Genomic DNA, 24102 nt, shown 5'->3' with positions numbered 1-24102 from the left:
TGACGAAGGAGGAGGAAATGGGAAGAGGGTAGCCGTCATGACCCCGGCCTCATGTAGCATGTAACACTAGAACACATACATGTTAAGAGGAGAATCAAACACAAGTGAAAATAACAGAACAAAGAGCACCGGAGGAACAAAGCAAAAACCAAGTTCACTTCTGTTCAAAATGTGTGCTGAAAACTACATGCCCTGATAGGCCATCAGGCAGTTGCTTTTGTAAGATCTACATTATAATAACAAAAAGGATGTTGTGTATGAAAAATGTAAACGGTGCAACATTTAGTTTTTCGGGGCAATAATAGATCTTAAACGCATCATCACTTTGGAGGTTTTAAGAGGGACTCTCGCTGCACAGCATGAAATGTGCGGGCCCTTTAACGACGGCATTGAAGTACAGCTCCTGAAGGCATGAGCTTATTATTTAGTGGGTGGATAGCAGATAGAAGGATGATGCTAAGTTATCATCCTCCTCCTCCTGCTGCTACTACTACACCGCACGCTAAGCTACCCTCGGTGCACTTTCACAGATGGTTCGGGGTCCAGTTCTACCAAGTCGGTGGGAAACTTTGACAGCAGAAACTCCAGTGAAAAGCGCCTCATATGTCATTCGTCCTCCAGAGCAGACAGATGGCCTCCAAGGCCGCATGCAGCAGAAAGACTGCGTAACGGACAGATCATCACGTAGATATCAGGGCTGCGTTGTTGTTGTCCGCTTAAAGATTGCGAATGTTCAACCTGAATCAGGATCTGGAGGTTTCTTCTCGTAGTTGTTGCAGTTGACAAAAATCACACGGAAACTAAAGCGGTACAGTGTTGCAAATCATTTAATTCATTATTAAGGACATAAATAACGGAAGAAAAAGTCTTTATAAAAAATGATTAACACTCATCTGTCACTTTTCATAATTTGTTTGCAAACAAAAGAAGCTAAAGAAGATCAGCTAGGAGATACAGAAATCAGAAGAAGGTAAAAAAAGGGACACAATTCAGCTTAAGAGGAGACGAACAGAGTGGTAGAAATAAACACACACATGCAGGACGAACAGGTTGGATTTCACAGTTCCCATGAACTACATTAAAACAAGTGGGATGTTACCAGAATAACAGTTTAACAGTTGGAAAAGAATCCTGTGAAACTAAACACTGCTGTGAACTGAACTCATTCCTACAAAGATGGACTTTCAAAAAAAACACAAAAAACACAAAAAATGTAAATCCCCCCAGCATTGCTAGCTCATGTTAAAACGCTTCCAACCATGTGGACACTTTAATTATTCTGATCCATTTCATGGGCCGCTAGGTATTTGGATACAGAGGAATGATTTCACGTGGAAAATGTCGTCCCATCAGGTTTGATGAGACGCTGCTTTGAGGCTTCTTCTTGCTCTGGTGCAGCCATGTTGTACACAGACACAGGAGGAGGAGGAAATAAACCAACTCAAACACAAACACACACACACACACACACACACACACACACACACACACACACACCGGGGTTATTATCATGATTACATTTGGTCTCTGTGAGATGAGCATCTTCGTTGGAGCTCGTCACAGTGACTTTGACCCAGACACCACTCTCTGTCTCGCTTCATGTTTTTAAGTGACATTCTGTGACTTGTTTGAATAAAATCAACTTCTTTTTTTTAATACTGCTAAAAGCCGTTCCGTGAAAGGTTGTGTGTGAAGGTATTTAAAGAAGTTCCTGGTTTCAGAATGAATAGACGACTATGAATGGACAAAAAAGAAGAAACTCCTCTTATAGACACGTACTTCATCAGCAGAAAGCCCCCCCAAAAAAAACTACAAATTACATCTCTGGCTGCTGTCGGCAAGTCTGCTGCCAGCGCCGCGACGAATGATCCCTGTAATGATATTATCAATTCAGAGTCCCAAAGTACTTCACGAGTTCCTCAAAACTCCTCACAACCAAAGTGGTGTCACAGGTTTTCATTTTAGTGCAAGGTAGCGGATGAGATGCAGAGCGTGTAACACTTCGGCACTATAGAGTACACGGAGTACTCCACAACACCGACATCATTCATTTCTACCTCTCAGAACGGAAAATAGATCTCCACCCGAGAGGACGTGTGCACTACATTTTAGATTAGCCTTTAAAACACTATTATAGAAGACGACGGTGAAAGAAACCTTATAACGTGTGTTTGTGTCGTACGTCATCACGGCCACAGAGTGGGCTTCCATGACACCGTTTTGTCGTTAAAGATTTGCAAAGACATGATGTGAAGCATCGTAAACAGACAGATTATTACCGTAAACTATTTCCATCTGACTCCTTTACTCAACTGCAGAGAGGAGGCACTTGCCAAACGCCATGCTGTCAATTCAGAAAAGGCTCATGTTCATCTTCAAAGTGCTGCTTCTGATGCTCACCTGCAAGTGATCCATATGCAGCGTGCGTCTGTCAGTGACCCTGCGTATTCAAATGGCAATCCTTCAATGACGTCCGGGACATTTAAATTGGGTTTGCTGTAGGTATAAGGCCAGCGTTGAGGATGAGTGGCAGCAAAACAAAGCGTGGAGCTCGTCTTGCGTCAGACAGAATCTATTCAGAAACACACTGAACAGCAGCATCGCTTATTCTTTAAAAAAAAAAAATAACTTCTTCCTTCCTCGGTTTGGCATCTGCTTCTCTGACGCCCGTGGCCCCTTGGGGGGGGGGGGCATGGCAGTGATCTCAGCCCCGAGCGAGATGCTGTTTCAAAGGTAGACAGCTCATCAAGGTGAGTGACAAGTGTTGGGGCGGGATCTTACAATCCCCCCCTTTTTTTTGTGTGTGTGCCTTGAGGTGGAAAGTTGCACACTGTGGTTTCAACACTCACTAAACCTTTCAGCTCGTTGGGTAATGATGTAAGAATGGCCATGTTGTAATCAGGAGGAAGCGTTGAAGGAGTCACAGCTGTTCATCGACATCACAGCCCCCCCATAACTCAGCAAAACAACTGCTGGAATGGAGGCCTTTGCTTTTATTTTGTAACGCACCACTGCACTAAAACACCGTGGTACAAATAACAAAACACGACGTCACAGAAGCTGTTGGGTTTATGACGTACGGGAGACTTACGTTCACAGGAGCTGCTGCTTATTTCCAGGTTCTTATTTGGCTTTCAACATGGAGGCCGAGCGACGCTATATAGCACCACAGTGTGCGCCGTAAGTACCACGGCAGCAACGCACCGCTTGCTCTCTTTGGCTCCATACTCTTGGTTTGGACGACAGCCAGCTTGCGAGCTTTACTTTGGTGCTAGAAGTTTATAAGTCTGCAGCGCGCTGCCAGACTCTAGAGAGTTACAGAACCTGTATATCCAAAGTGTAACGCATAATCAGAGAGATGCAGCTGGATATGAGGGCAAGTAAAACAGGGAATTGCGCTCCCGCAGCAGAACTTTAGGATCGTCCAACTACAAAAGACTCAAGCTTGTTTGTTCACGTCTTCTTTAAACTTTAGCGGATGACTGCAAATGTGTCTATGGCGGTGATTTAAACACTGGCTAGTTACATGGCATTCAATGGTGTTTCCTACATGCAACCTTACACTAACAGCTAAACTCTTATTGAGAGACATGGAGATATAAACAGAACCGTGTGTCTGGTGTCCCTGATGGGCTGCGGACCTCTAGATGACGTTACACTGCATTAGAAATGCTTGCAGAGACGCTGAAATTGCTACTGAATAAATAAAATCTCAGTTGGAGCTGGAGAACATGAACCAGAGAACTAGGGACCATCAAGCGATGGGACCGCGACGCCAAACCCGACTTGAAACTTGACCTTCACTTTCATTTGATCTACACACACACACACCTGTAAACTTGTGTGACTATCTTGCACGTTAGCGATGCCTTCATGTCTACTGGCAGACAGACAGACAAATGACTCCAAACCTCTTCTGTGGTAGTTTCTCCAGGACCACATTTAACCATGACGACACACACACGGTGAAAACAACACCAGCCACATGGCAATGATAATAAACATCAAGGAAAAAGTAAAAGGAATAAATTTAAAAAAAGACAACATAAATTAAAATGTACTGAAGAGAAACAAAACCTTCCCGTATCAAACCCCCCCTCCACCTTCATGTTACACCCACACAAGTGCTTTCCCTCGTGTGGCCTGATTAGACCTCTCAGGGCCGTGTGGGCAGGGACACACTCCGCTTGATTGGGATCTGTTAGCTTTGTTGTACCTGGACAACTTTGTAATTATGAGTGTTAGGAATAAAAAGTGAGCTACTGTGTCCCCAGTAAGTCATGACGGAGAGGCACAATGCCGGGACTGAGCCGTGATTTATTGTATTATTAACATCTGTGCTTTTGCTTGTTGGAGTCAAAATGCCGCCTGTGACAAACGCCGCCTTCAAAAGGGAGTCGAGTCGAGTCCACCTCGTACACGACCCCCCATGTCACCTCCACTCGAAGGCAGTGGTTTCTAATCAGCCGGAACAATTGGAAACACCTGTGAGGCTGCAGGTCTTAACGAGCACCACATGTTTACACTCAACGTGAACACACGACGGTCTCCCACGTCTTCAATTATACATGTAGCCAAAACATCTGCACAGCAGTCCCTGAGGTAAATACGCTGCATGTATATGTAAAATAAAGGTTTCTCTTTCATAAAGCTCCTTTGTGTCTTCTCACTTTTATTCATCCAAAAACATTTGTTTCTTTTTTTCTTGTAAAGAATGAAATATTTAAATAGACGGCTGAAAAAATACATTGTAAGTGCATTCTCAAAGAGGGCAACGGAGGGGAGCCTTTGTGAAGCAGCGAGGGGAAGCGCATCACAGTGTGCGTCAGTCTTACACACAGTACTAAGAGACAACGGCCCGACCCTTTGACTCCCCCTCGGGGAAGACCTGCGTCTCCGTGGCCCCCCCCCCCCCCCTAAGACTTACTGGAGCTGTGGCTTTGCTCCATGGTGTTGAAGAAGAGACAGACTCCCGCGGTCAGCAGCAGGTGCATGGACTCATACAGCAACTTGGGCGAAAAGACGCTCCAAATGAAGAGATGGTACCGCAGAGCCGTCACCAGCACGATGTAGGCGGCGGCTGGCACCGACCGCAGCAGGGCCAGACAGTAGCAGCCATGGCCGACTGCAACCGGGCTCCTGCGGAGAGGGAAAGGATTCGTTAAGAGGGGGAGGAGAGCGCCGCATGGGGGGCAGCAGAGCAGGAGAGTAACTTCCTGTCGAGCACCACGGGAAGAAAAGTTTCGACGTGAGCCAAGGTCGTCCTGAGTTTTCTAAAACGGCGATCAGAGAAGCTGCAGACCGCTTGATGACTCACACCAGCGAAGAGGCCACATTTTCACTTTTCGTGAGCTTTTACCTTTACTCAGGAGAAGAGTCTGATCCAATTATCTTCTCACAATAAAACGGATTGCTGGCAAGTTCTGATAAAGAAGTTAATGACTTTAAAAAAAACCTGCATGATGGGAGGAAGGGCGGGGAGCAGTGAGGAGATTAGGAGATGATGATGTGAAAGCAAATACGCGCACACACACACACACGGATACACAGAGGCTTCCTTTGTGACGCGCTGAGACACAAGCAGGCAGCGGACCAGCTGAGGGGGAGGAACTTCAAGCCGCTTCCCAGGACAAGAGAAGTAGGAGACAAGGGAAGATGTCCAGTTTGGACTGTTTGATACACACACAGAGCAAAAATGAGCAAAAAAATGTAGACATCATTTGCTGATATCAGACAGATTTAAAGGGACACGCAGTGATTACTTGTTGGGGGATTAATAGTAATAATAAAACATTTTATTTTTTTAAATATCCGATTAAGAGGACTTGTCTGATGCCTTGTGTTGCCCTAACGGTCCTGTTTGTAAGTCTGCGATCAGCAAAGTCCCCGTGTGCTCAGACGAAGAGAGATGAAGTTGGTGAGGATTAAATGGTTTGAGCTAAATAATGAACACAACCAGTTCATAATCGCACCACGCTCCGACCATGAATCAGCGGATAAGCTCCTCAACTGGTGGCGAGTTCCACAGGACGGCTGTTTTGAAGACAGCTTGAGTTTATTTCTGCGTCGTACCTCAAAGAGCTGCTCAAACATTCACACCCAACCTCTGAGGAGATAATTCTCTCAGGAGGAGCAGGCGAGCGACGTCTCTGACATCTTCTCTAATTCACGGTTATATAAATGAAGGAGGCGATAAAGACGCTCATCAAGCTCGACTGCAGCCTGATGTCATTTATCCACGGCGTGGTTAGGAAAGAGAAAAGTCCTGTAACCAAATGACCGAGCTGAAGAAAGGCCTGTGCAGAATGTTGTGGTCTGAATAAATCCTTTTCTTTCTGCCGTCATAACTGAGCAAAAGAACAGGGTGTAAAATGAGCAAAACGAAAGATGAATGAAGCACTGATGGAGGAAGAAGATCCCACCTCTGAAAATCCTGCACACAGAAACACAGAAGTACAGGTTTGATGGAAAGCTACGTCGCCCTTCACTACATTGTATTTCATGTATTTCTGTCAGGAGGTAGTTGTAATGATATTAATTAAGTAAAGTGGTGTTGATTGGCCAGTTTTGAAGTTATTCGCTGCAGCGAAACAATGGAAACATTCTCCTGGCCTTAATTAGAGTTCAGCTGTGTCGAGGGAGGCACCGCTGGAAAGCTATTGATCACAGTCCATTCTCCGGGACTCGCCCCGTGGTCGGGCCGCTGATGGTGCAGACTGAACGCTTTAATGAGCGACTGTATGGCAAGACTATTGTGGAGTTTCATTTGTCACGACGTCTCCGGGTGCATATTACAGGTGGGGGCGTCTGGGGGGAAAAGCTCCACGCTATGAATAACAACAGCAGAGGAAGTAGAGGATGTAATGTTCACGAGCAGTGGCAGCGTCCTCGAGAGGCGTACCAAGATCCCGGGCAGCAGTTTCAACTTGTATTAAAGCTCAATACGTCTCAGGGGTTTTGTTGGTGACCGTAATGTGATGTTGCTGCTGTATGCGAGCCCACACTTTAAGTGGAAAACTGTGCAGTCGCTTCAATCTCAGCTTACTTTTAATTCGTAACCCTTCCACTTTTAGTGTGGTGCTGCGGGGAAGGTGATGGGAGTCACTATGTTCAGTTTGGAAGCACGAGCGCCGAGGTTTTGACAACGTCTCGTCATGGGACAAACGGTTTTTTTAGCTCATCGTAGCGCTAAATGACAGGTTGAGAGGTCACCGACCTCCGAAGACGTCTAATGTGGAGCCAGCCAGGAGCTGTTCTGCTCCAGAGTGCTCGGTGGCCAAATCAAAACCATCTTTGTCGTCTTTAGGCTCTGCTGCTGGCAGCGCGGAAAGTTTGAAGATGAATATCGAGTTTCTTTAATCAGAGACTGGCTGAACTACTGAAACGTTAAAACACTTCATATTCAAATGTGTGATCAAAGATTATTAAGAATACAAATCATGCACGGTCACACTCACCCTCCTCTCATTTCTCATTTGAGCTAACAAAGCTCTGTTTTGCATAGAGACTTTTTCTGCAGCTTCAGACATATCCATGCATTTATGTTCCTTCAAAATAAAACAACACACCTTTTATACAAACACCATCTTTTTGTCGAAATGGAGCGTTTCACTTTTGGCTCCATCAGCAGGGCAGCTGCTGCCCGGACACAGAGCTCATCACTCAGCTCAGTGCTGGGGCCTCATGCTGAGGGGAAGCTGCAGTTGTTGGCTGCATTTGCACACATACAGCGACCCGGCTACTGGCCTCTCTCCAGTTGAGGTCTTGTGCGGGTTAAGCGGTTTACATGCATCTTTGGATACCCTAGCAAGCGGGTCTCTCCCTGTTGCCCCGAGTAAAACCAATTAACTGAGTATTTCTATGCACCTACGCTGTCCCAGCCAGAGAGAGCATTCAGAGGGTCAAGTATGAAAGAGAGAGAGACGGCCAACACTGTCGTAGGAATAGTGATTCTGCAGAGTCAAAGAGAGCCGCATTGTTTAAAGAGATCACAGTGGAGCAGCAGTTCCCAACATTTTGTTAGATGATCTCAAGCAATTGCACCAGCTGGATCCTCATTGGCCGTTGCTCTTTCAAAATGAATTGGTGCAAACTGTCCTCACAGCTTTGTTAATGCGCGTTTTACGCTGCGTCCCCATCACTAGGGTGCATGCACAAAAAGTGTCCCGCCCCCCCCCCCAGCGTCGAGCAAAAGTTCAAACAGGCATCTGCAGGACAACACTGATTAAAAACTCTTAACTATTAATGTCTCAAGGATTAAAAAACAAAACAAAGAAAACAGTTGATCTTAAAAATCTACATTTGTGTGAATAATAGTTTGACTTTCAATCTTTGTTTCATTAGAATACGTTTAAAATTCTAAATACAGGGATTGTATGAAGGTAATAAAGTATATCCATGAAGAGCTATGAGTTTGTAATTGATTGCATCTCTCAGCATTAAGGAGCTCACACGCGCAGCCATGTCTGGTCTCTGGCCAACACTCGTTGACTTCTTGCTTCTTCACAGAATGTGTTGTTTGTTCGCTTACATTATAATCTGGCACGTTGACCAATCACGGGCCAGCTACATACCAGGTTTAAACCTCATCTTGTATCATATACATCATGTTTTTATGAGCCTTCCCCGTACAAACACTCCTGGATGGATGTCCTCCATAGGGTGACTTCTTAACGGGCACTCACCGGTCTCTCTGCGAGCTGAGGTAGCAGACGAGGTGACACGCCCAGAGCAGGGGCCCCGCGTACGTGCTGAGGGCCGTTAAGAAGACGGCAGGTGCCTCCACGTAACTCTCCAGTCCGACGAAGCCGACGGAAATGTCGACGGTGGCGATGTTGTTGGAATTGCCCTGCAGGAGCACAAAATGAATCTTATTTTAGCATCGCAGAGGGCACAGGAATAAGGCGCTCTGTACACAGACAAAAAAAACCCAGAACACAAAGATGTGTGGGGGCGAAGCTTTGTAAGCGTTTCGGAGCTCTAAAGAACCGTCCCTTTGCTTTATCATCATTACTCAGAGCTTTCTGGCGACTTCCCAGCGGCCCAGTTGTTGTTTGTGTTTTTCCAGTCTCTGACCAGAGCAGCACACACGGCCAACCGTCTGCAGGTGGACTCTTGTTAGAGGGACTCTGTGCCAGCACCAACGCTTGGGTTTTTTCCCAGATTATTCCACTTTTGAACCAGTTTTCAGTTTGTAAGGAGCCAAATAGGCCTGCAGTCAACTGAAAACATGAAACCTTTCTAACCTCGTTTTATTGTCTTTCTTCATCTCCAGCGTGAGAAGACCTTTTCACTGCGACGCAATCAGGATTGATAGAGACAAAATAAAAGGGAACTGTGAAAATATGCCTTCGTTCAAAAGCAGTAATATCACGCAACTAAAAAGATGTGAAGAAACATTTCATCGCCTTAAAATGTATTTTATGGATTTTCTTAGGAGCTTGTTGGTTCATCACAAGCTCCACCGGCCTCTGAGAGAATCATTACAGCTGTTTTTTTAAATTAAAGAATTTCAAAATACATAAAAGTTGTCTTCGGCCAGTGCAGAATACGTACCAATAAGTAATCAGGTTATTGTTAGATTATTTGAGGGGCTGCTTAACTCCGGTGAGTCTTAACATGTGACAATTCCTTTGTCACAGCCAAAGTAACCCACGCTCACATCTGTGCTGCCCGGGTGCTCCGTGTGATTTCAGGTTGGCACATTGGTATTATTGAAATCACCTCCTGCGAGATCCTGTTCACGCCCCGGAGCCTTCAGAGGAATCAATCGACCACAAGGCGTTGATCAGCACCTCTGAGAAACACAGTTTGCGTTTGCTCGCATCTTTTCCTACAAAATCCAAATGGGCTCATTTACAGTTTTGCGTTGTTGTAATTAGCAAATTCCACGGGCGTAACAAGTGATAATTAAATTCAACATTCACTGTGATGAGGTCTGCCGTGGCCCTTAACATGGAGGGGAAACCACATCAGGGAGATGAGCAGAGATCAAGGATGTCTTTTCCGTTTCATTTTGAAAGCAACGATGGAGCCACGAGCAGCAACACACCGAGCCGCGCTTTATTTCCCGCCTGTGCACACGTCTCTGATCGCAGAGGGAGAGAACATTAACAGCTGCCTCCGTTTCAAGCAAACACGCAGTGGATACCAGGGAGCAGGTTGGAGGCTGCATATGGAGATTTTAGACTCGCTGTGATCTTCCAAATGTGCGGAGCGTCGGTCTGCACCGCCAATAAGTTGTGAGAAAAAAAACAAATGTTTTAGAATTAAAGTTCAGACTGAACTGTCCGTCTCACCGAAACACAACGATGTAACTTTGTGTTTGCTGGAAGTTCGGGTCACTTCTGAGCTGTTAAAAACACCCTCGTGATGACTCATATTTTTTTATACAGACGGTCGCATCTGAATTCACACCAGCGGGGTGACTCGTCCCTACTCATGTGGCCACACAGACTGGCTCATTTGAGAAGCATAAACACCTCCTCTCTGCTTCTTACCGACCGTCTGGTTTTGGGACGGCGATAAATCCACAGAAAGCAGAGTCAGACTCGTCCATCGCTTCACAATGATCGAGACGGCGAAACTCGAGACAGCCAAGACTTCCACCGCGAGACAGTTTAATTCTTCACGCGACGCGGTGTCTAGCAATGTCTGCGTCTGAGGTTACTGGAAAGATTTCCCATAATCCTCTTGTGTTTTTTTGTGTGTTTATCGGCTGCCAAACCACGAGGAGACTTTGGAAAAACAACAGCTTTCTGCCAATATCTAGAGTAAAGCCTCTGAAAAGAGCAAGAGTCTCACAACTCTGATCAATTTGCAGCCCGGAGCTCTCTGATCAGCTGCAGCAGCGCTCGCTGATTAGATTCTAATTCAACGTAGTTGTGATTATTCTGCATGACACCAGTTTGTTTTGTTTCGCAGCAAGCAAATTGCTCCGCTTTACGGAGCCATCGTGGCTACAGCTTCGTCGAGAACGTTATTACTCAAAAGGTCTGCAATTACATGCCTGGGCGCCCGAGGCTGAACATTGTCTGGCGGTGGTCTAATCCCGAGCCCATCCCGCTATTAATGACCCAAGGGGTGACGAGGCTTATTAAATTGTTAGCGATGCACAAGTTCGGTGTTGACAGAAGTAAACCTCTCTGCTAACCAAATATCTGTCCTGGGTGGAGGCTCAATCAAAAAGGCAGGTATCACATCTGCCTTTTGAGGAGCATTCAGAGCTCGTAACGCACTCATCCACAGGAAGCAACTAGTCCAGCTGGCCTTCGTGCCAGGAAGTAATATCATTTACACACAAACACTCCCTCTGCCCAGAACTGCTCCTGTTGCAGTAGCGAACACTTTATCAGTGGTGAGAGCTTTCCTAAATGTTGCTACACTCGGTGTCGGGGCGTTAAATTAGATGTCTCTTCCAATCAGACGAGGAGAACTTGCTTACTGATTTGTTGTTCCCTGAACTTTTCGTAGGTGTGGGAGGAGGCGGGTTTCACTCCTCACACTCTTCTGTTCTTTTGGCGTCTGCACCAACAGGTCTGTGAAATGGTTGTAATTTGTACACTTGGTTTGATTGTTTTTTTAACGGCAAGACTTATTTCTGGATTTGCTCCAGGGTGGATTCAATCGGCAAATGGTAATTTGGAGAGGATGGTAGGGGGGCTCAAACAAGCTCGTCTGAATTTAACAACTTTTAGCGGCCCCGTTTACTGTTATTACTCTCAAGTTAAAACAGTTGGTAATATATATGAATAACACTGTAGGGAACATGTAACTTTGAGATGTTGGTGTCTGGCCACTCAAATATCAAGAACCTTGTTAAGAAAATTTTGATTTTCCAAAATAAAGAGCAAGATTATGACGTTCCCAGACGTATAACTGCGCAGCTTTTCTAGCCTTTACGGCACTCGTTCAGCCGTCTAGGAAACACGCCAAACAACTGCATGCGTTGTAAATGATCTCACGTGACGCTACTCAGCCAATCGAATATGTGTATTCTGAAATGCATCGTGAGTCGAGTGACATTTGCACACAGACAGGAGGGAGAAGAGAGAGAGAGAGAGAGAGAGAGAGAGCAGTGGGAGAAGTGAGTGAAGAAGTCATTTCACATGGCGTGCTCTAAAGAGAAGAGTGGAGCGCGAAAACAGAGCTTTTAACAAAGAATGGACGGACTCTTATTTGTTCATTCTTCCTGCTGGTGCTACTAAACCACTCTGTCTCATATGTTCAGAGTCCGTGGCCATTATTAAAAGAACCAATGTGAAACACCACTACCAGACCAAACATAAATCTTTTGAGCAAACAAACCCACTCCAGTCTGACCTGCGGGCAAGATGTTGAGGTGTGTAGAGATTGTTTATTATAAAGTTGATGTTGTGAAATGGATTTAACAAAAGAGAAGAAATAAGTGAACTCCAGCCACACGCTTTCATTTTTCATTCATTTTTCTAAAATCGAGCACTTTCTTTTAAGATGCAGGTTTTTCAAAAGTTATTTTTTTTTGGTGTATTTTATTTTTAGATGGATCCCTTATTTTACTTTAAGCAAGAGAACATTTATTTATGTATTTCTACGTATTATTTATAATCCATCCAGTCAAATTTGAAAACTGAGAATAAAATATAATTGATGTGTACATTATTACTACTAGGCTTCTTGAATATATATATGGCACTAAATAGCGATTTTCTCAATCTGGACCTTTTGGAATTTTAACTGAATACCCGTGTTCTATCATTTCAACTACAGATTCTACATTACTTCTAACTCCTTTCACTGCTCAACCGGCAGTAACACTCAACAAAAAGAAGCTGCAGTTACACCTCGCTGACATCCTTACGGTGGATTACCTGAAAGTAAAAGAAGGCCTGACCAAACCAGTAGTGCATGATGGTGGTTTGGGCTGCGTCGTAGTGGAGCTTCTTCCAGATGAACTGAGCCATGAGCGTCTGGATCAACAGGCAGCAGCACAGGACCGGCAGGTTGTGAGCGCGAAACAGCAGCGAAACCAGCAAGACCAAGCCGCTGTAAATCTCCCACAAGCCCCTGCTCTTCAGCTTGGCATCGGCCGTGACGATCTGGGATCGCAACAGGTCTTTGGTGCCGGTGAAGAAGATGCCCAAGATGAAGACGTAGACAAAGCGCGCCTCCACTGTTCCCCTAAAAAAGGACAAAGATTACAGGCTGGGTCATTTTTTCATCATTCGCAAGTAAGCAAGCATTGATTTTACTCCACAAAACTGCTGGTCCAATATTCAAGGAGGTGTGGTGAGTGACTCTGGGATGTGGATTCTGGCAGTCCTGCTGTACCGGTCCATGCATTCAGCAATTACACATCCACAGGCTGTGGCTTGGAGGTGTGAGGACAATCATTTAATTCAGACTTTATATACTGAATGATAAACGAAAAATGCTTCTTATCAAATAAAGGTGACAACAAAAGCTCTAAAACTATTGGACAAGAAAAACTAATCAACAGAACAATCTTAATAAATCAAACGCCCGACAGCATAAAGCTCCAACAAAAGCTTTGAGAAAGGACAGACGGTCCACACACACACACACACGTCCACACACACGTCCACACACACACACACACACACACACACACACACACACACACACACACACACACACACACACACACACACACACACACACACACACACACACACTCACACTCACACTCACACTCACACTCAGGAGAAATGGATCAGCATCAGTAACAGCAGATACGGGAAACGGAGTGTAAAAGCTCTAAACAATACGTTTCATTTGTTAACCTTAATTTGTCGAAAAAAAGTTTGGGACTTTTAACATTTTCTTATACGAAACAATGCAACAATCTACAGCCATACATGGGGCATTCCTGCATATTTTAGTCAGACCCTTTGTTGTAAATACCGTTTCAAAGTTCACTCCTCCAGTTAATTTCCTCGCGCCGTCTCTTGTTAGACAGCTTTCCTCATATTTCTGTAACTCATCACCCTTCTTTCATTCAGTATGCAGTGTGTCAATGTAACATTAATAATTAAAGGCGTGAGACTGGAAGACAGAACGAATCGCCGGAGGAAAACAGACTTTCACGCCCATCACTCTGTCGGCTGTATTTTCTGCATCACTGTGATTTGATATTAACAAATCCTTCGTGTATTCTAGGGACGTTCTTCAGCTGATTTTTTTTAATGGAGTATCACGAGTAGTAAATAGTAAGGAGAACAACCACAACATCTTTTCATTGGTATTTCAGGGGCTAATCTGTCTGTTTTCATAGGAAGCACACACTGCAGGTGCCATGGTTGGGTACATTTCAGAGTATAGACATTTTCATTAACATTCAGTTGCTAGGGCAACAGCTTCGGGCCAAGATCACTTCCTGTGAGCTGCTGAATTCACAAACATTGCAACAGGAAACACAAAGGGGCCCCATTTGAAATGTTTGAGTGTGCACTGTTGAAGCATAGGTAACATTATTAAATACCATTTCTTAAAATAAAATGTTGCCAAGCCAAATGTAAACTAAAGGGCAGCCTTACTGCCAAAAACCTAACCAAAGCCTTTCAACCCGTTATCGCTGTCAAGCTGATTTACAGGGTCATCAATATGTAATAACTACGGATAACAACCAACTCTACTGTTCTCATGGTGCTGTTTACATACATATAGTCGTGAACGCTGGAGTAAGACAAGACTGCATTCTGAGTTATGAGTTATGAAATATACAAAACTCTAAATTGCCATGAATACGTCTTTAGTTATGCATTTGAATATACACTCAGTTGCCAGTTTATTAGATAGACCTACAGCTAAAACTAATGCAGTCTAATAATGAGAGGAACTAAAACTGAACATTACAACCTTCATGAAGGTACAGTGGAATGTATAGCAACGCAGTTGTATTAGACTATATAGATGAACTGAGTCTTCTCAATTTATATGGCACAAAAAAGGACCGATTGGGCCTTTCATTTTGAATTTACACAAAGACATTTACAATTTGCCAATGCCGTTTTCACAGAGCATGACATGTTCAAACAGGTGTTTTTAATGCGGTTGATTAGACCTCTAGTCAGCCACGCTGGGTGTAACGTGATGTCACAAAACTCAATGCACCAATGAGAATGATAACCAGGTATGATGTAGAGTGAGGAGCATTAGACCTGGCGCTGCTGCTAAACACGGCGGTGTTAGCAAGCTAACTAGCCAGCTGTCCATTGGTTAGCTCGCTTGCTAATTCCACCACGCTTTAATCCTGTGTGTGGACAAGGCATCGACTTTTTAAACGTTACTCATTCACTCCGGCTCTCCAGCTTTGTAATGTTACTACGCCACTGCTCGTTTTACACTTGCTGTAAATCAGTTTAGTTTATATGAAAGCTAGCCCGCTACAAATGTCTCAATGACAACAGCACACACTAAAATAGCCGCCACTTCTGACCATCATGCTACGTTGATTCGAATGGGAATGTCCGTTCTACTCCTATTTTGGCTGGTCATTTAGTTTTGGCTGGTTAGACCCAAAAATAGTTTCTAGTTTTTAGGATGTGAGCTCTGTAAGCTCTGGATTCATGGCAGTAAGATGTACCACAGATTTAAAGTTGGGTAAGGCTCATAATGCATGCCCTGTAGCTCTGGGTCTTAAGTCTGAAGCTGCTACAAGGTTAAAAGAAAAAAGTTTCTCTAAGGCTCGTCTCCTTCTAAAAGGCTTACTCCGCAAAAATCACTTCCCAACTGTCAATAATTGATACGCTCAAAAAGTCCCAAATTGAAGCTTTAAAAGGAAAAGTGCTTTCGATTATGAAGGCAATTACATTTAGTCTAATTTCCATTTCAGGCATTCAGCGTATGCTCTTATCCACAGAAAGCTAAACGGAGAGAGTTTTTTTCTCCTAAAATCTGCTCTTTAATTACATTTATTAATATAGTAAATTAGCCCTCAAGAAAAAAGAAAGCAGACAACAAAAGAGACGTTAGAGCTCTGGTGATGATAAGTTGTATTATTCTATTTCAGCATGGATGGAGGGGAAATAAAGAGCATTAAGAGCTAATGAAGTTTAGCGAGCCACTGAGTTTGAAGAGTTACAGCTGGAGGACACTGAAGCTTTTAATTGTATTCTCTGCAAACATGAAGCGATTAACCCAGTCAATAATATATGTTTTACAAGTTTACCCATATAATAACTAACTTAATATAAAGTAGCTTCTGGTCATTTTTCCAAACGCTAATTGCTAAAAAGCTATTTACACGTTTTGTAAACCTAGTGTTGGCCAGCATGACATTACGAACACGCTTCTTCTCAAGAGAAGGCTTTACGCAGAGCAAAGGGACATTTCTTCTGCAGCAGGATGCAGTCAGAGCTGAGGAAGTGTTACAGGATAATAGCCGACCCTGAAGGAGTTGAGCAAGTATTGGACATGTATTATTAATCCGTGTGTTTTGTGGAAACCTGTTCCAACGGAGGGAATGAGCAGCGTAATATGCTCCATGCAGCACTATTCTTCATTATTCACTACTCCCCTCACAATGTGGCAGGGATTGTATTCATCATTATTTCATGGGAAAGGAAACGCGGAAAAATCCTGGCGTGGATTTGATTTTATGAGAGGACAGCGATGGATTTAAGCTGCCGGGCGGACTTGATAACTCGCAAGCTGGGTGGAAAAATGTAAAGTATAACAAACTAATCTTTGTCATGTTTGTGCTCAACAAAAAGTATTGTGCCACGCTCTTAATTGTCTAACAACTACAGGAAAACACATGAGATTTACATGTGAAACGTTGAAAGATGCCTCCTGTATATTTAACTCAGACTGCAGTGATAAGACATCAATCTGAGGCAATAAGCAGCGAGACGAGGCTGAAAGGAATCTTGTTTGCTTTGACATTTTCGATGAAAAAAAAAAAGCACAAGCCCTCTTCCTTGTTTGAGCCATAAAGCGATAAAGATTTGTTGTTCATGTCATTTCCCCAATAGCAGCCCCCCCCCCCCCCCCCCCCCCCCCCCCCCTGTCTGCAGTCACTTCAAGTGTCTCTGATTACAGTACCTCACACAGCACAGCTTTGCACCAATCACTTTTCTTACTTTTCCAGCATTTAGCTCAGGGTGGGGGGGGTTACGCAATCCGTTTCCATCACTGCAACAAGACAAGACTCCTGCAACACCCTCGTGTCATCCTGTCCGCTTGAAGGACGGATTAACAATAAAGTCATGGGAGATGTAAGCAAGCTAATCGCAGCCGTTAGAGGAGCAGCATGCAACGATGGGTTAATAATGCTGCGTTCTGACTTGTGGGTGGTAATATGCAAAGCATCTTGGAACTTCGGTCCAGAGGGAGGTTTTGTTCCAGACTACAGAGAGTTTAATTGTTGAGTCATTAGTATTGAACAACAATCCCAGCAGCCCCTCCTCGGATACGTTGTCATTTTGTATCGAGGAGTTTGTAAAAGTCCTCCAACTGCCCTTTAGCGTGCTGTTGTTCAGACCACCGAACACACACACACACACACACACAAGGTCACGGCAGGCTCGCTCTCGTTCCAGAGCAACAACAAAGAAAAGGCCATACTTGTTGTGATAATGGTGTTCAGCTGTGTCTTCCAGCAGAGCACATTTATCATAGGGAACAATGCTAGCCTAAGAGTGCTCTTTTCTTTTCTGTGGATTTGAGAGCTACAGCCCTGAAACATTAAAGTCTTTCTAGAGAGTGCCACTATCAGATTAATAAGACAAGGCAGGTCGTTAAACATTCATTAAAGCAGACGCAGTGATACCGTATCCACAATGTATTCATCAATCAATGGATCAAAGTACATCTCGTCAGGTACAGGGAAAATGACTCGGCTGAAAAGATGCCCGACACAGCATCACTCACACACTGACTCTCTCTGGTAAAGCTTTCATACTAAACATACTACCCTAATGATTAGGGTAGCACCGGGTCACGCAAGTTCTGGAACATTTCCAAGGGTTAAGGACATTTAGCACAACCAAAAATTCACTATTAAAAAGGTACTTTTATTAATTGTAATAGTTACTTATTCAACTTATATTTGGGCGTCCCATGAGCAGCCTACATCATTGCCAACACTACGACACTACTGAGTGACTAAATTTGATATTCTTTTATATTTTGTTTAAACCAGCAGAAAGTAGCTTAAAACAGTTTATAACTTGTTAGCACCTGCTAGTTCTTGCTAGCTAGCGGTTACCATGTGGGATGTAGCTTGATTGAGCGCTAATTGAGGAGTTTTTATTAATCTATTTCATTTAATTCTTAACTGTCAAACACTTCTCTTAAAAATTGGTTGTCCTCTTTAAAACCCTAAGTTTGAAAACTGCCCATATTGTTGGCTCAAATTATCACAGTACTTTTCCCAATTAGTTAACTTGCTAGCTAGCTAACTCACCACATGGCATATTTCACGTTGTATGTATTTGACTAATGCATTCTGTCTGTTTACTGTATGATAAGGTCAAATGTTTGTTTCTATCTGCAAACGACATGTAAATACAGCCTGAGCAAATCACCCCTATGTTTCCATTTTATATTTCCCACCATGAAAATTTCCCATCTTAAATATTCCCACATTTTTTAACACAGTTCTGGTGATTCCACATCTGTCTGCATCTTCTCACTAGTTTCCGGTGGGCGGGGCTCAGTTGGGATACATCCCCTTCCTGATCTGATCAAACCACACTCGCACAGTGTTGATGAAGCAGATTAAAGTATCAAACTCTACATATAGAACCGTAACCACAGCATGTTTATTCAAACCGTGACATTTGATTGCAGCTCATTTAGTCACGCATATTGAATGTTACTGAGGTAAATGTCAGATGTTAAAGGGCTTTCAGGCCTCGGGGGATCTCAGGGAATCCTCCATTGGCTGGTGAGAAAACTTGGCCGGCCGAATCAATCAGATAGTTTGCTTCACTTTGTAGTGTTAATAGCAGCAGGAGACAGAAAACTGTTGCTTGATAAGCTGTGGTACAGAGTGAGCTGCCTGGATTTCATGTTACCTTGGAAACAAGCGCTGGTGTTCCAGCAAGTGAAGAAGAAAAGGTGAGACTGCGTCCAATCCCCTCAACATGTTTGGTACATCCCCTTCATCAATCACCTGCATCGGGCTAACACTTACAGTAAATCAGCCAAAACCAGTAACGTACTGCCAGAGGACAGCGAGGAGGAACTGCCCACTTTGTCTGAGACGCGGTCCTTCTGTGGGTTACATCTGAGCACGTCGAAGTCGCAACTATTGAAATGCCGCTGGGACAAAGTGGCAGACTTTGAAACAATGGTCACAGACAAAACATCTAATTACACTACAAACCACTAGATCAATGGAGAACCTGGCAGACTAAGTTCAAATAAAGGTGCAATCTCACAAAAGCTGTTTTATTTCCCACTTACATTATGCATCAATTGGGTCAAAATTCAGATTAAAATTTAATAATGAATTTTCATTTGCACTATGAGCATTCTCTGACCATTTTAAAATGAAAAATGGAATTTGACATTTTAATTTCAGAGACCAACTCCGCTTCATGGTTGACAACATTCAAAATGAATATTCAAATTTGAAAATGAAATTGCAATATAAATATTGAAAACATGTTTAGATGGAGCATTTAAGTCTGAACTGAAATTAAAATGGAATAATCCATTTCCACTTTTTAAGTGTAGACGCATATAGTTCTTATATGCACCTTCAATGCAGAGAGCATTTACATACTCCATCCCTAGCAACCTGTCAGTCATTCTCGGAAGGCGGGACTAAGCTGGTTAGCTACCTGAACTTGATCTTCAGTGGGGGCACAACACACAACCTCACCTCCGTCAGTGATAAACAGTGAAACTTCTGCTCCATGAATAGAACCGGCGTACGTAGTCAAAGAGGCTACAACTTGATACAAAATGCGCTCATTTGCCATTTCATTTATTCAGCATTGAACTTTGAAAATGTAATTTCAATTGGTCGCAATGCTTTTATATTTCACCATAAACCATAAAGCAGGGTTTTTGAAAATTAAATGTTGATTGGTTTTAGCAATTTCGATTTCAAAATTGTCAGAGAACGCCCATGGGAAATAAAAACACTGTTGCATTTTAAATGTAATTTAGTCTACCGAATACTTCCGTAGATCAATACCAGCTTGTTCAGCTTTATGTTCTATATTGAAATAAAAAAATAAATTAAAAAAATCTAACAGTAACATGATTTAGTACACACACAAAAGCACTTTTATGAACAATTCTTGAAAGTCAATAGAGAATAACGATTTGTTAAATGTTACCACTGATGTGCTGCACCAACACAGAATTGCCTTTGAAACAGAGTTATAAAATGGTTCACCTCTTGGGTAATAAAAGTGAATTCTGTGTGTGAATATTTGTCTGTCTACGTGTGTGTGTGTGTGTGTGTGTGTGTGTGTGTGTGTGTGTGTGTGTGTGCGGCAGGGGTTTCACAGGTGTTTTGAGACGAGTTTGAATACATTTCCATTTTTAAGCGGGATCGGTATGCATAAATATTTTTTTATTTGGAAACAGCCCCTTTCTAGATAAAGCAGTACGTGATAAATTGGGTCATGCAGGTGTGACGCCCCCCCCCCACACACACACACACGGATGAAAACAAACATTGTAAATGCTTGTTGTAGCGACATGTTTGGTAGAAAATGTGACGGAGACTGAAAGAAACTTAGTCTATGATGAATAGAGGCTTAGACAGGCTCGGCCCTCAGCCAGCTGCTTTGATGTTCAGCTACTTCCTATTAAAACATTAAAGATATAATTTGCTTCATCATAACCTTCACTTCACCTTTCTTTATAGATAACTTTTTATTGTTGCGTTTGGGTCGTAATCAGTCAATCTCCAGATACAAGCAACGTAAAAAAATAATGCGGAGTACATTTGCTCTGTCAGTCGTCTATTTTTAGGTTCATGTCTGATTATGCCAGAAGGAAGTGTGTGTGTGTGTGTGTGTGTGTGTGTGTGTGTGTGTGTGTGTGTTTGTGTGTGTGAGGGAGAAAAACAGAACGAGAGAGACGAACTGTATCCACAGTGACATCAATCCAAGTAACTCTTTAAACTCTGAACCGTTTAAAGTGAGCAGCGTTGGCGGTTCTCAACCCCATTAGCCATTTTGAAAGATGCAACAGTGCAATTAGACAGTTGGCACAAAGGGAAGGCGAGGAGGGAACCGGGGAGGGGGGGGGGGGGGGGGGGGCTGTACTCTGATAAAACACACAGAAAGAGTCACCCAGGAGGACCAGACTTAAAGAAGGGTCACTGCACAAAGCCGTTTTACATTTCACTTTACAAAAATAAAGCATTGAAATTCCTTTTTTTTCATTCCACGGAAGAATAAATGACTCTGATATTCTATCTACAACATAAGTTCGACAATATGGTTGTTTGACGATACCAAACTGAGAGAAACTGACCCGTGGGAAATTTCCAACATTGATTCCAACAACTCAGCAGATGGAAACAAATTCTACTAGAATTACAGAAATATAACTTCTCCTTGCCAAGCAATCAAAATACAGCACCTGAGATCTCACAAGACCCGAGACTACAGTTCGTCTTCGCTCCATATAAAGACGTTTGGCCAGCGATTCCCACTGTGGACTCAGTCTAAAATACATTCTTGAGGCGGAGCGCCGTAATGATCAACACGTTGAGGTCTGAAGAGGAAAAAAGCTGAAGGACTGGGTCAACGTCAACCTTGTCAATCACGCAGTTCGTCAAAAAGGAGCCGGGGTCCCTGCATGGCTTTAGTCAGGTGTCTTTGTGTGGGTGAGGGTGAGAGGTGGAGTTTTTAATTAGGCGAGCAAGTAGCAGAGACTGCCAAGGAGAACAGGAAAGGTTAGGGAAGGCCAGGTACTGTTGGTAGATGAAGGGAGGTCAGGAAAACTAGACAGGAGAACTGTGTGCAAGCCTGCACACTCATTATTTTCTGACGGGGGTTAGTGGGAGATAACTCTCTGCCAAGCTACAGTCTGCAGAGTGAAAAATTACCACACTTAGCAGCTGCAAGATGGTCGATCGCCTCTCTTTCTGGACAATGCTAACAACAGCCATTACATATAGATTGTGCTAAAGGCGCCAGTGTTTACAGTGTAAAGAAGCATACATTTTAAAGGATAATGATGTCTTCTTTTTTTTTTTTAAGGCATACATTAAACATGGTTTTTCATTACTTCAGGTTGAGTTCAAGGACACACACAGATTGTCTAAGGTGCACATGAACCGTTTTATCATACGCTGTGTGAAATGAAGGTGATTGTGATGTTAGTAGTATGCATGATTAAGGTTTGAGGTTCTGGGAGAGGAGATACTTATCCTCAGGTGTATACCACAAGGGATTCACTGCAGCTGCAGGTTCAACAAATAAAACTCTCAAGATTTATCTTTCAATGATAGCAGGAGGAACTCCAGAGCAAATTCACCCAAAAAGCTGGAAAAGCACCCTCCTTGTCATTAAGCAGTGCAGTAGCTAGTACAACTTCTCAAAGTTGAATATGTTTTGCTTTTTGCAAATTTCCAGTAAAATGTCTAATTCTGGTCTCCATATCTGTCAATATCTTGATTTAATATGATTTTCCTTTTATTACATAAACAAGACTTGGCGTCTCCAGCCATGCTAGAGGCTGTGAGGCTGGATTCAGGCACACTGGTGCTGAATCCTCATGTTGAGATGCTAACATGACAATGGTATACAGCTGATGGGAATGCCATTAGTTTTACAGATAATTGTACATAAACTTGGGTATTGGATAAATTAAGATGTTGACAAGATTATGATAAAAACAAATCACCAAATTACTATAATTCATCCAGTGTTAAACATGAATGTGTGCGCCCATTTTCATGGCTGATCCATGCAATTATTGTTGAAACAGAAAACCACAAATATGAACCTTCTGTTGACTTACAAGCCAAGCGATCACCAACGTCACACAACATTTAGGGACCATAAATGTCAACGGAATTTTGTGCCAATCTGTCCAAGAAATAATATTTCAGATAAGTGCAAACTTTGACATGCTGTGGTGCACTAAAGGAAAAGTCCGTGGACCAGCAAAGCAATTCAAACCCATCCTCTGGGGATCATGAATGTCTGTATAAAATGTCATGACAATCCGTCCAATAGTTGTTGCGATTTTTCACCAAAGTGGTGGACCGACCAAACGACCAACATTGTCAATTCTGAAGCCACGCCGCTGGCTAAAAACACACGGTTTCTAAAAGACCTCCAATAGCTGTTCGGTGCTAACAGGCACCAAGATTTCTGATTTACGGCCTGCACTGTATTTTGCACATCTTGAGCCTCCCAGAGGAGCTCCGACATGTTTCCAAACCCAGCGATGAGCAGTGCATGGTTTTGTATTTCAGTCATGGAAGCTAAAAAAAAAAAATTACTTTCAAGCCAAATGAAAAGCAAATTTACACAACTATTATTCCAATATTCTGCATGTTGATGTATTGCCTCTTCACTGTCCCTGTTCAATCTGAACTGTAATTATCTAGCTTACTCCTCTGTGTTAGTTAGGAGGACAGGAGGTGTGGGGGGGGCTGTGGCTGTGCCAGAGACTTGTGTTGGAGGAGAAAAGAATAGTCGATACTACTGGCAATTAAAATCAACAGTCATAGATTGTGCGACTCGCTTCTCAGTGTAATTAAATTAATTTGAGACACTGTCAGACCTTTTTTTTTTTTTTAGGACTTGTGAGTATACTGGGTTGGGGAGATTTAATGCAGGTAGAACTGTACAGCAGTTCGTCACCACAGACCCATATTTGTCTTCTTTTTAGGAGGGGGCAGGGGGATCTTTAGGGGGATCCAGCAGGTCAACAGTATGTGCCACATAATTATGTACAAAGTATAAATCATCTGAAAGCTGGGAACCTGAGGATAGATTGTGCTGCAGCACAGCACAACGAGTGTTTCCAGTGATAAATCTGGAATAAACATTATGTTCGGCGCCGATTGAAACGTTGAAAGTTTGAAGTGTACAAGGGCTGAGAACATTAAGATGGAAACATATGATAGCCAATCCCATGCTCACTTATGTCTCATACATTGTTGCAGCAATTTGT

The 24102-nt window shown here is 43.2% G+C and overlaps 1 protein-coding gene across 1 annotated transcript in view; it reads right to left on the bottom strand.

Moving 5' to 3' along the window:
* Positions 1-815: 815 nt before the first annotated feature.
* The window catches only part of pigg (phosphatidylinositol glycan anchor biosynthesis class G (EMM blood group)), a 56340-nt gene continuing 33053 nt past the window's right edge, over positions 816-24102 (bottom strand). Inside the window, exons 11-13 of the mRNA XM_079168189.1 lie at positions 12849-13158; positions 8685-8848; positions 816-5139 (exon numbers count right to left, since the gene is read on the bottom strand). Coding sequence (XP_079024315.1) covers positions 4917-5139; positions 8685-8848; positions 12849-13158 — 697 coding nt within the window. The 3' untranslated portion in view covers positions 816-4916. The remainder of the gene's footprint in view (positions 5140-8684; positions 8849-12848; positions 13159-24102) is intronic.

Source organism: Pholis gunnellus (assembly GCF_910591455.1).
Source record: "Pholis gunnellus genome assembly, chromosome: 10".
Classification (NCBI taxonomy): Eukaryota; Metazoa; Chordata; class Actinopteri; order Perciformes; family Pholidae; genus Pholis; species Pholis gunnellus.
Note: the sequence above shows the minus strand (reverse complement) of the source record. Positions and strands in the feature narration are given on the sequence as shown.